This window comes from Rhododendron vialii, chromosome 3a (genome assembly GCF_030253575.1).
Source record: "Rhododendron vialii isolate Sample 1 chromosome 3a, ASM3025357v1".
Taxonomy (NCBI): Eukaryota; Viridiplantae; Streptophyta; class Magnoliopsida; order Ericales; family Ericaceae; genus Rhododendron; species Rhododendron vialii.
The window spans coordinates 8,373,466-8,386,257 of NC_080559.1; the positions used below are offsets into that span (position 1 = coordinate 8,373,466).

The 12,792-nt window shown below is 39.5% G+C and overlaps 1 protein-coding gene across 1 annotated transcript; it reads right to left on the reverse strand.

The window, feature by feature from the left end:
* Positions 1 to 229: 229 nt before the first annotated feature.
* On the reverse strand, positions 230 to 1,790 carry LOC131319056 (NDR1/HIN1-like protein 26). The gene has a single exon (XM_058349161.1). It carries the CDS (start codon positions 1,561 to 1,563, stop codon positions 772 to 774), a length of 792 nt encoding a protein of 263 aa, XP_058205144.1. The 5' UTR covers positions 1,564 to 1,790; the 3' UTR covers positions 230 to 771.
* Positions 1,791 to 12,792: the final 11,002 nt, after the last annotated feature.

Below are 12,792 nucleotides of genomic sequence, written 5' to 3' on the forward strand. Positions count from 1 at the left end.
CTTTTTACTTGCCCTCTTCTTGCCCATTTTGGACTGGCAGCAGAGAACAATGTTACATGTATATATGTTCACAATTTAGTTGGAAGAATAGATTTCAAAAGAAAATAATGTACCAAAGTACTTTATTTTTGGATTATCAAATAGTACTTCATTTTTTCAGTTAAGAAATTGTAGGACTTTTTGTAAGGACCAAGGCAATTTGAGACGGAAAGATTATGTTACTTTCAAACAACCGAATTGACAATACTATTTTTCAGGCAACATCAATATCTATACAACAAAACATGTGTATATACAAAAGACCTGGATTCTCTTGAGTCCATAAAAGGGATTGGAGGGTTCAACTCAGCATCTTTGGGGGCTTTAATTTGTCCAACCTATCTCAATAATCACGATCGTTCATTTTTTAGAACTCACATAAATTACGTCAAAAACTACCTTATTGATCGAATATCATTACATACAACTTTGGAACACATATTAACTTGGGATTATAATGAAAACAAAAAGATTGCAAAACAATGTGACAATACCGGATCAATGTGATAGATTAATGTCCGACGAATTTTGAAAAATGAATGGTCTTGAAAATCAATGCGACCTATATGAACCCGAATATTGCTTGAATTGGCCCTCTGGTCAATTATGTCCTCGAAAGAATCCAGCTCCTAAAAATGAAAGCAAAAGAAATAAAGAATATGATCACCTCACCTACACACCAAAAATAAAAAGACCTGATCCAGCAAAATTTTTTTTTGCATGTTTCTTCATTCACACGTATATGAGACACTCTTTTGGCGTCCCATCCTCCAATTTTCCAGGACCCATCGGACCGTCAAATTTCACTTCCAAATCCTCACAAAACACCCGCAACCTCAGCTGCCGCCGCCACAGCGTCCCCGACCTCAGCGTAGCATCCGCCGCCATCCGCACCCCGAAGCTCACCCTCCCTCTCCGCCTGTCCTCCACCAACCCGCGGTAGCTTTCGGCAAAGCTCTCTTGCTGCAGTTCGTTGGTCGACGCCTTCATCTCGAAAACCACCTCTCCCTTGGGCGACAAGTGGAAAGGGTCCGTGTCTGCCAGCCCCAAGACCGTGTCCTCGTACACGATCACCCCCTCCAGCCGCTCGAAGAACACGTCGAGCTTTTCGTTAGAGTTTTTGACGGTGATGTTGACGTCCCATGCAGCTGTTAACGAGCTGTCCGAAACGTTGAATGACGGGACGGATAGGGATTTGACGGAGAATTCCGGGGTTAGGGAGCCGAATATGAGCCACGTGAGGAAGGACATGGCGCACGCGCCGACTAGGAGGAAGGTCATGGTGGTTAGGAGGAATTTGGCGAAGGTGAGGTGTCCGGTGGAGGGTTCTTGATAGACGACGGGAGGGTAGTTGTGGGGGTTGGAGTAGTAGGCGGCGGGTGGTGGCGCGGCGAAGGCGTATGGGGGAGGGTAAGGTTGGTAGGGTGGCGGAGGGTGAGTTGGATACGAATTGGAGTAGATTGGAGGTGGAGGGTATGGATTGGGAGCTTGTTTTGATTGGTCATCGGTCGCCGCGCCACCCATGGTTAATTAATTACCTCCTCCTGACTCCTAAACACCTGAATTATCAAAAAAATAAATGACCTCCTCTCTTTCTTCCTTTGACGGGTATCTTAGGTTAGTGGGAGAGGAGGAGAGGTATTGGTTTGTGGTGAATCAGGCGTCAATGATTTGCAACGATGATTTACAACGGGTGAGAGAGAGAAAAGGGAAGACAAGGAGAGAGATGATGAATGCAATTATGGGTAAGGGGATTACATTCTGTCCGCCAAGTGTGGAAACCGCGGGATTTTCCCTACCGCCTATAAATTTATTGCGCGTTTGTTATTGTAATCTAAAAAATGAGCCTGATTAGACATCGATAGATATATTTAAATTAAATTTTGGATTATAAAACGGACGGTTAAATTCTGTCAATAATTTTAAAGTTAATCTGTCCATACTGTTGGTTTGTCTTTAATTGTTAATCTTGATGTTGTGTCCATTGTTAGCTTTAAGCAACTTTAGTTACTTATTGTTGTTTTACTTTGGACAGATTATTTATGGCCTCAAAAGTCATTCTTACAATTGCTATGTCCTTTTGCTACTCAATTGTCAATTCTGGCTTCTGCTGGACTGCAATCCCACGGAGGTCTTACTTGCGTTTGCTTAATACCTCTTGGCATGGATGCAGCCTTACAAGATGAACGGTGTAGATTACTACAATAAATGCATGGTGGAATCCACAAATGCCAATGGTGGAAAACAGTACAAAGTTTAACTCATTCTAAAAATGCCCCTTGGACCGTATATTGGTGCAAAATTTCTCAGAGCCTAAAACTCAAGGAAAATAAACTTGGCAAAAGCTTGCTCCAAATAACCTAACTCTTATGTTTCAAACCCAATTGAAAGTCCTCCACAGCCATAGCATTGGACAATTACAAAAGGGAAAGAAAAAATAAACTCCTGCTTTTATTGGGGTGGGAATGATAATTGGGTTAAGGTCAAATTCAGAAGCAAACAGATCTCCATCCAAATGATTTTGTGCGAACCTTGAACCAAATTGGCCATAATTTGGAACCAATTAAATTAAGAAAACAGGATTTCATTTTTTGAGGTCATTTGCCCACCTCAGCAAATGTACTCTTCATGATGCAATCACTTGTGTTACATATAAACATATACAGTAGTTTTTCTTTAAGCAAAATTTAAAAGTTTCATTATTTTTTTCTTTATTTGTGATACTGTTTTTCCAAACCTCCCTGTTCAGAGACCGACAATTTAATTCTGTCAATATAAATGGTAAAAATAGTACAAAAACAAGTACTATATATTTATTTGCTCAAAATAATTTTGAAAATAATTTTATTTTCCCAAGAACTCTTGGTTGGGCGGGTGTTAGATTGTAGGCGAACATATACGATTTTTTACGTTTTCTATATCAAAACTAGCTTCTATAATTCTAGTAAAAGTTTGAACGTTGATAGGGGCGATTGTCCGGACTCATTCGTCCCTCGGTCCGTCCTTGACCCTGTCTCCGCCCTCTTGCCATTGCCTACCAAAGAGGTTTGATATGAGGATGACAACGGAGAAGAGAGGAGGGGAGCGGGAGCGCTTTGGTGGTGGTGATCGATATTGTGGGAGAGGGTTGGGTGTTTAGTGAAGTAAATGGGCTTATTTGTACGGATGGTCCCCAAAGTATTTTTGAAATATCAATTTGGTCCTCAGTATACAAATTGTGTCTATTGCATCCCCAACATTTGCAATGTGCATTTAAATGGTTCTCGGAGCTAACTTTGTCCAAATTAGCTGTTAAAAACAGGGGAAGCTCTTTAAACAACCATCACTCCCACAAAATTTCATCTTCATCCTCAAAACCCTAGGCCCTATCTCTTTCTCAGTTCAATTCTCTACTGCGACTTTGTGAGCAGTGTTGGCTTTCCTAGGGTTGACGCCTAATTCCTTGTTATTCACCACCACAATGCGGCTATGGGAGGTTAATTTAACAACACACCACTATTTTTCCACCCAACTATTCTCTCTTATTTTGTCTTTTCCTACAACCAGTTTCATTTTACCTTTCACAATTTTTATTTTATTTTGCTATTTGGTAATTACATTAAGCTGAACTTTTATTCTGCTAGAAAGAAGAGGATGACTTCTGTTTTTGTTTACACTTGCATGATTTGAATACCTTGATTGATACAGTAAGGATGTACCAGTGGAGGAAATTCGAGTTCTTCGAGGAGAAATTCGCCTGAAAATGCTCGATCCCCGACAACGTCACTTGCTACTCTAGCGACAAGGGGAAGATCGTCATCGACTGCAAAAACAACGCCGTAAGCTTGCTCGATCGAGGGTTGAAGTTCAACTACTGGTTCCAAGCCCACTCTTCCTCCAGCAGCTCAAGGTCTGATCTTTGCTTCTTCAGTCGATTCATTCGCTTTTGATTTGACGCCGTACGATGGTGGTGTTGATGGTTGTGGCCATGGGTTACTTGTGATAGCAAATAGAGAGAATGATTTTGGATGCTTCTTCTCCGAGTTGAATTAGTGATTGGAGATGGGTTATAAATGTGGGTTTGGTCATTGGTGATTTGGGAGATATGGAGATGGGTTCGGAGTGAGGGTGGTGAGCTAGAGAGAGGAGGGGTGTGAATAGAATTGCTCATTTGTTTGCGGATAAAAAAAATTGAAAATATTTTAGTGAAGTTCCTCAAATACCCTTATCTTTGACGGCTAATTTGGATGGAGTTAGTTTCAGGGATCATTTAAACACGCATTGAAAACGTTGAGGATGTAATAAACACGATTTGTATAATGGGGACCAAATTGACATTTTGAAAATACTTTGGGAACCATCCGTACAAATAAGCCGAAGTAAATCTTAACTTAGAAATTTTGGGGCGATTAACGTAGAAAGAAATTGTTCTTATTGCGGAGAGAAAAAGGTAAATGGAGTGTGTGTGTGTCTCTCTCTCTCTCTCTCTCTCTCTCTCTCTCTCTCTCTCTCTCTCTCTCTCTCTCTCTATATATATATATATATATATATATATATATATATATATATATATATATATATATATAGTAGCTCCCCAAGTCCCTGATGCATTGACCATTTAATATTCTTATTTACCACATGTTGGTTGAAAGCTCGCTGGAGATGCTTTGTTACATTGCGAAATCAAGTCTGAACATTTTTTTTTAAAGCTTTTTAACTTTTAAATCAAGCTCAAACAAATTTCTACTTGATCGGCTTTTTCGCTCTATGAAACATAAAAATTCAAATTACTCAAGATCAACTCGTGTTTGACTCTATTAAAACTAGTTGAATATTAACTCGTTCCATAAATAAATTAAACTCGAACATATTTGAGAAATGTTTTAAAATTCCAAACAGAGCTTAAGTAATTACTAACAGCTCATCTCGGGTCGTTCCCCTTCTGCCCCAATTAAGTCCTGTTTGGGTGCTTCTTTTTTACGTTTTTAGCTTCTCATTCTTGCATTTTGAATGTTTGGGTTGTTAATTGTAGAATCCATTCTGTAAGAATGAGTTCACCGTTTCTGCTATTCCAAGCGAGAAGTAAGAAAGAGGCTAAGAGGTTCTTTAAGGATTATTGGAGTTTTTGCATTTTCAGATCAATTACTAGTATACCCTCTCCATTTTTCACTGGTCTCTCGTCTCTCTCTCATCACCCCCTACGCAGCAACTACAGCTCACAGACTGAACAAGAAACCCCACCTCCAAACTCTCCGACGACAACTACAACAAAATTGAACTCCACGACTCGATCCCCATAATGGCAAAATCAAACTCGAGTACAATGGAAACGAGATCAATGACGAAAAAATCGACTCAACTTGTTGTGTTGGTTGGGTTGATGTGAACTCTTCGCAGCTTGATGGCATCATGGTTTTGGTTACTGTATTTCGTGAAGGTTGAAGGGGCTTTCCCAAATCATATAATCCTGTGTTGGCTTGACAATAATAATAATCAATAATGACAATAAACTACAGCTTTTCGTTTCTTTTTGTTGCTTCGATCCTTGGTTTATGGAATTGTTTTTTTGTAGTTGATTTGTTGGATATTGACGAAGGGTTGTGATCATTAAGGCCATTGGTTTTGGTGTATGCATGCTAATGGGGCAAATTTGTTTTTCAAATTTGGTGTACCTTCATACTTCATAGTATTCATTTTTGTGGTGGGAAAGTCGTAGCTTACTTCGATACCATATCAAAGCTTTGGATCCATCATGTATAGTTGCTGAATAAAAAAAATATGCCTTATATTAATCCAACCACCTAATGCATGACTTAGAAGCATAAGAATTTGTGTACAGTTGGAGGATTCTATTGTCAGAATTAGTGACTATCTTGTAGTTGGTTAGGTATTACTATTTTTTTGGTGCTATAGTTAGTTAATTATTATTACTGAGTAGGGAAAATGTCAACTTTGGAAGTTTGTGTAAAAGATTGGATGTCTTCAAATCAGGGAATTTCACGCAGAGCATTGTTGCTTGCTTTCTGTTAGCAATCATCTTTCAAGGTTCAAGTAACCTATAAAGGAAAGAAAGAAAGAAAAATCACATTGGATATTTCAAGTTAGTCTTTGATCGTACACAAAAGCTATTTTCGGGGTTTCTCTCTCATACTGGTGGTTTCTTTCAGTGAAGATGTTTTGCAAATTAACCATGATGCTGGGACTTTAATTGTTCATCTTAGAACTTGTGGACTGTGCAAGGATGGCATGTGAGAGATTGTACTCCACAGTCCACACTTGAAATGCGAAAATCAGTGAAGAACTGATGTATTACCCTGGTGTGCATCTCAGCGTCTTGGCCACCCTAAGTGCACCCATCCAAGCCCGTAAATCTCGTACAAGTAATGCTGCTTCTTCTTTTTTCCTTCATGCTTTTGATGACATCTCTTATACTTTTTTGGGGGAGTTACGTTTCTGATGATCTTCAAATATTCCTGCATTCTTTTGGAATATCTGGACTATGTTAACGTATGTGTTGGCGGACTTCAATCTTTCATGGTCAATTCATGCTGATTTCTTCGTTGTGGCTGAGGCCCTGAGCAGATCATGGAGAACAGAATGCGTCATCTCTCGTAGACGGAGTCTATTTCCAGTAGATGGGGTTTGTCTTCCTCTTGAACATCATGTTTTGGTTTCCTGCTAGGGTTATTTTACCTCTTGCCTTCCTAGATGGCGTCTCCCTAAACTGGTTGTCATGTTTATGGATAATGAAGAACCATAGGTGTGAGGTGAACAAGTTTATGAATATGAATCATTTGATGAAGGGCCCTTTGTCGATTTGTTCAGGTATATAATATTGATGAATGTGTGCCTTTATTCTCATTTGGTCTCTTGGATTATTTTGAGCTTCTGTTTTAACATATATCTGTAGCTCAAATGGGGATCCGTCTCTTGTGCGTTTCTTTCTGTGCTGCATGACTCGATGTAAATGGTGAAACCTGGGCCTGTTAATTTGAGTATTGAGATCAATCTTACCTATTTTGCCTTAATTAATTTCATTGTCAAAATTTCTTCCAGACATTAATTGTACTTAAGCCTGCATACTTCTCTTTTTGATTGGCCCTTTAGTTGACCCCTCTGCTCTTTCCATGTACTTTTCGCAAAAACAAACTCTGCTACTGCAACAAGTAAATATTTTTTTTTATCGATTTCTATCCATTGGAACATTGATACATAACTAATGGAGTGCTTAGAGTATCTCCCTAAGCTAATAAAGTGATCTGTCAAGTGGATAGAAACCGCATAGCTCAATGTAATCAAGTTGGCTCCGTCCTCTTTTAGAAATAGCACCTTCCAGTCCAAGCAAAGAGAAAGAGGGTAGGGGAACTCATGAAGCTAAGAAAGGCTAGGTGAAAGCCCTAAGAGAGGCACCCAGAGGGAAAAACTAAATGTTGTGGAATTCAATCTTTTGTTTTCTTGATTTGTTCACCTCACATCCGTACTTCTTTTCGTTTTCTTTTTTGTTGCATTCGACCTTAGAAGTCTTCTGTACTCTTAAGGTGGATGATCAAGCAATACGAAATTGTTTGGAGCATTGGCTGTCTAAGCCCAATGGGCTCATTTTCCCATGAAGGACTTGAGCATGGTGGTGCTTGCATTGGTGGAAAATAACGTGATCTGTTATAATAGTTATGTGTGGGGGCTCCGTTCCGGATGGTTCGTACTTTCTCAATGTTGGTTCGAAGTTAGCTCCTGGCTCCTTGCTCAGTCCTGCAAAACGAAGCACGACTAAGAGACCACGCCGGAGGTTCTCCGGGATGGCCCTCCGGTGCAAGAGTCAGTTTGCTTGCAAGGAAGAGTTAGAGATTGGGAGCTAGGGTTTTGTTTGAGCATACCTCTTCCAAGAAGGCATAATGGGATATTTATAGGGAACCTTTAGCTTGGTCTCCAAGGTCGCACCAACGCTCAACACGCGTCGGCTGATGTCACTCTTACATCACGTTTAGGGTTTTGCAACCGTTTCTGAGATGAGCTGACACCTTCACGTGCCCCCATCATTATCCTCGTAACCGTTTGGATGACGTCACAACCATCATCATTGTCACGGCTACTGCTCCAATGCAGACGGGCTGAATCATCGGCCATGCAACGCTCGGAACCGAGCATGTTGTGCGACCTCGGCAGCCGTCCAAACGAACGTATTCCCCTGCCCGTGCGGGTGCTCGGACTAAAGCGTTTATAGAAGTAGTAATTAACGATACCCTCGGCTACAGGGACCCTCGGCTACGGTTGCTGATCCGAACGTCCAAAGAAAGATGTATTGGAGTTGAAAAGAATACTGGATCACGTTCGGAAGCCGCTCGAGCCATTTGCTCGGCCTGCTACATTATGTTAGGGTGGAATTTCTTGCTCTCTTTCTATGACCAGATACAGGATGCCTAACTTAATCTAATTACCACGGGAGTAGGATTGCTGCAGAATGTTTCAGTGATCAGGAAATTTGGGGCTCATTTTCTTTTACTGTGCTCCTCGAAGAACACAATCTCGATTTTCTATTGCAGTATGTACTGAAAAGCAAGGTAAGTGTCCATTCAACAGCTCTGTTAGAAACTGATTAAGGACCAGTAGATATCTAAGGTGGTGCCATGAAAGAAATGGATGACCCAATGATTGTGTTCTTCGACGAGCACAGTAAAGGAAAACCGGATAACATGGGCAGGTCCACTATTATCTTTGCATAGATCACCTATTTCTTCTCCAGATTTTTTGGGGGTCAATATCTCCGGGTTTTTGTTACCAAGCCATCATCAGCCTAAGATGACACGTCAATCTGCTTCGGGTGTTCGTATTGAACACAGACACGTACCAGACAAGCTCCAGATACGTGTCCGACAAGCTCCAGATATGAGTTGGACACGCTTAACTGTGTCCACTTTTTAATTCGATTGTTTTTATCCGGACATACTAGTGATATGCTAGGGACACACTTTGAACACGTAAGTGGTCAGAATGTAAAATCGAAAAGTTGGGTTAGAGTCAAACCTGTCATGGATGCTTAGTGTTGAATGCTTATACAATGATGCATCGCTTCTCTATCTCCTGAATACTTTTCTATTTGTAACTATCCATAATTTATTTTGACATTTGATCTTCTGATTGGATGGTGTGGCTGATATGTTGTCAGATCTGACCATTGAATCCTAATTATTGTTCCAGTATCTGTTCGTCAATTTCATTGATCGCTTGACTGGTATTTGCCTCAATATTAATGGAGGTGCCTATGCTGCTTTGCAGAAGATTTTCCAAAATGAAAGGGCCTTCTGGTTGCTTGTTGGTTCCTGAAATTTTCCCCTGCTTACACCCTACATGTAAGTGCTTAGATTAACTGAATTTAGTAGCCTGGTGAAAGCAATGTTGGCTACAGGTTCCTCATTCAAGTTGTTATCAGAACTAGGTTCTGGATTTGCATGTTGGAATCCTCTTTCCAATCTCTTGTTGACTGATGTTATATTCCTTTTTATAAACAAATCTTTACATGTTAGGTTGGAGAACCCATATTCATGAAATAATTGCCTTCCTGATTCAGCCATCGAGTTATATTGAACATTTATTAATTTATATATCTATCCATATGCTGGAGGGGAAGGATGGTTTACATCAATTCTTGCCCCAATATGATTTTCCTTTGAATCATATCCTTATTATTCAGGTTGTTGGTTTCTCTACTATGATTTCTTGGACTTAAAAGGGTTCTCCAATTGCCGTAGCGATTGTCTTTCCTTTTTATAGTGGAAAGTATCAACAACACCCTCTTTATTTTTCTTCCATAATGAAGCTGTTTATCATGAGTTCTTTTTGAATAGCAGTTGGAAAAAAATATGAGGGCAAAGGTGGTAATGGAGAATGTCTCTAGAGAAAGGTAAATGACTAAGGCAGTTCTGACATAAGCACTTTTTCAACCCTAAGAGTGATTTCTAGTATTGGTTCAAGGGTTTGTTGTGGGGAAGTAAACGAAAGTGGAGCAGGAGTTAAATTGTTTCTTTTGTTTGGTTGGGTGAAGAAAATGAGAAGGCAATTTTTCCCTTCCTATACAAGTATGAACTAGTGGTTTCTAATGTCCGCTTTCCCAGACCTTACGAATGAATTTGAGTTAGGAGATTCTTCAAAAGTAGCGTAAGAAAGGTATTTAACCATAAGTCAGCAATAGCCAAAAGCGAGGATTCTAAAGAGGGGAAGCTTTTGTTTTTTTTCTTCCTATATGAATGATCTAGTGGTTTTTTAATTTGCTTTTCCTTTCAGCAAATAAAGCATTGGGTAATATGATCCTTGCTGATAACAGTTGGATATATTTATTGATTAAAACCCCGAGTAATGCTTTCTATTGTTGTAGGCTTGTAGCATTTTGTTTTACTCTACCGAAAACACAATGCAGATGCAGCAATCTTTTGAATGTAGTTGATTAGGATGAGGATTAGCCAATTAATAATTCAGCGAGATTGCTTAGACTTTTTTATTAACCTTCTTTGCATGCGTATTGGCTGCTGACTTCCCTTGTGAAAATATTCTTCTAGGCCGAATAATAGAAGCCCCTTTTGTGCACATTAAGATAAACATTTCTGTTCTATTAATTTTCACATCATTATCTTTGTATTCTGATAGAATGCAATAACTCCCTTGATGAGAAAATGCTTCAGCAAGTTTGTTCTACATGTTGTTCGTTACCTATGATTGTCGTTCATATAGATTGTCAGCCAATCATGTCCTAGAAGCTGGCACATGCGATGCACTCATTAGTATATCAGAATTGTATGTGAGTGAATTTTCACCACTGGGAAAGGATTTGGGTCTCAGAGGTTAGATTTGCCTCATTACAGGGAAGGTGCTCTTGAAGTTTTTTTTTTAATACTAGGTAAATCATCACTGGAGTTATTTGTGTTATCCCTCTTATAGGCTGCACATGAGTGAGATCAGGAATTCTGGAAATTGCATTGGAGGTATCATTTGCTCGCCCTGTTCTGATTTATGTTTTGACCATGCTGTATACTTAAATTGTGCATACATGGGAAGTCTGCTTTTTAGTAGTATTATTAGCATCGAGGGCTCTGCATTAATGGGAAGAAAGACCAAAAGCGTGTGATGTTTCTTTCTTTTCTATGTGTACACAACGTTTGTTTCCTCGCAGATTTGTTCCAAATTCTCATTGCTGATGAGCGGTAACTATTTTCCTATTCAGTGGTAGATGAAAGTAAATACTCTGGAAATTTAGAATCTTTGCTAGAACCGTTAACTATTTGTATGTTTAATGTTGAGGACCTTTTCTGCACTGTTAGATTAGAAGCTCTTAATCTGGTAGTCATGGTGGCTTATGCATTGTTTGCTAGTGGGATGAAGATGTTTGTGTTTCTTCTTGTGTTTTTTTTCCCCCCCCTTCCTCCCGTGCGTCATGGGGGCCTCAAAATATATATCAAACAGGCCATGGGGCAAGGATTGTAGTTTTTGTTAACTTGTTTGATGCCAGGTTTTCGAAGGCAACATCTCTATCTCGGGTATCTATTAATAAACTTTAGATATCATGTCATTTTGTGAGATACTCATTTGGTTCCTTTGATGGACACGAGACCAATAGCAGAGCATGAATATTTGTCTGGTAGATGTTTGAGTGTATATGACCTTTTGAGACAAAGTAGAAGTAATCGTATCAGTCCCAATATTATTACTGAATCCGTTGTTATCTCAGGAGATCTTTCATCCTAGACATCTTTTGCTGGTACTTCTTTGTATAAAACATTGACTTACATCAAAATCGATAATGCGTGGATTGGAAGAAGCTTTTACTAATTCTTTCCGTAGTAATTTTCAGATTATCTAATTCTTGCATCAGGTACAGTCGGTGATCATCCGGCTTAATCCCGAGACTGAACTCAAGACAAAGTGAGTAAAGATCTTCAGGTAGTGAAGCACCACTTGAGGTTCCAACTCAAAATTTTATTCAGCTCAATAGTTTTGTAGTATTCATTAGCTTGATTTGTTCATTGATTCATATTGGGGTCTGTCACAGACCGTCTGTGTATAGATGGTATAGGGCAACCCTGAATCGCCCTTTTTCTTGCATTTCCCATGACTTTCTTTCTTTTCAACCCCCCTCCTTTCAGTTTGGAGTTTGTGCTGTCAGGTCCCCACACCAATCTAAAAGGGCGCTCTCATGCTTTATTCTTTCATTTCAACTTTTCACTTTTGTTTTGTTTTCATTAAGGATTGGTTCCTCTCTGACTAAAAATGCTTTATCTTGTAAAGTCCACGAAACATGTAAAAATTTAGTTTGATTACCTGGTTTCGTTTTTGGTGTTGGTAATGTCGTCAACAAACTCTAGAGAGTGAACGATGGACCATTCAGTGGCTTGAAGGAACGGGAGAGAATCGAAGTGCAACTTCCAATGTTAAAAAATCAGGGATAATGTTGGGGCAAACATGTGGGAAAGGATGAGAAGGAAGCCAAAGGTATTCCTGGGCCCAAAGGAATATAGGAGCATATCCTTGGCTTTCTTCCCACTCTTTTTACCATTATAGGGTGCTCAGAGGTAAGTTAGGTGCTTTAAAAACTCATAAAAATCTTCAATGCAACGGTTATTTGTAACGCCCTCTCACATGATGTGTGCTCATGTATGTGTAGATCTCACACCATGTGAGAAAGATGTAACAAATAACCGTTGCATTGAAAATCTTCTCCGATTATGTAGGTCTACAATTGATCAATGTCATATTGAAAAACACTATGAACCCCAAAAAATGTATCCC

Coding starts and splice junctions, on each gene's coding strand:
- LOC131319056 (XM_058349161.1), bottom strand. CDS start 1,563: ATGGGTGGCGCGGCGACCGATGACCAATCAAAACAAGCTCCCAATCCA.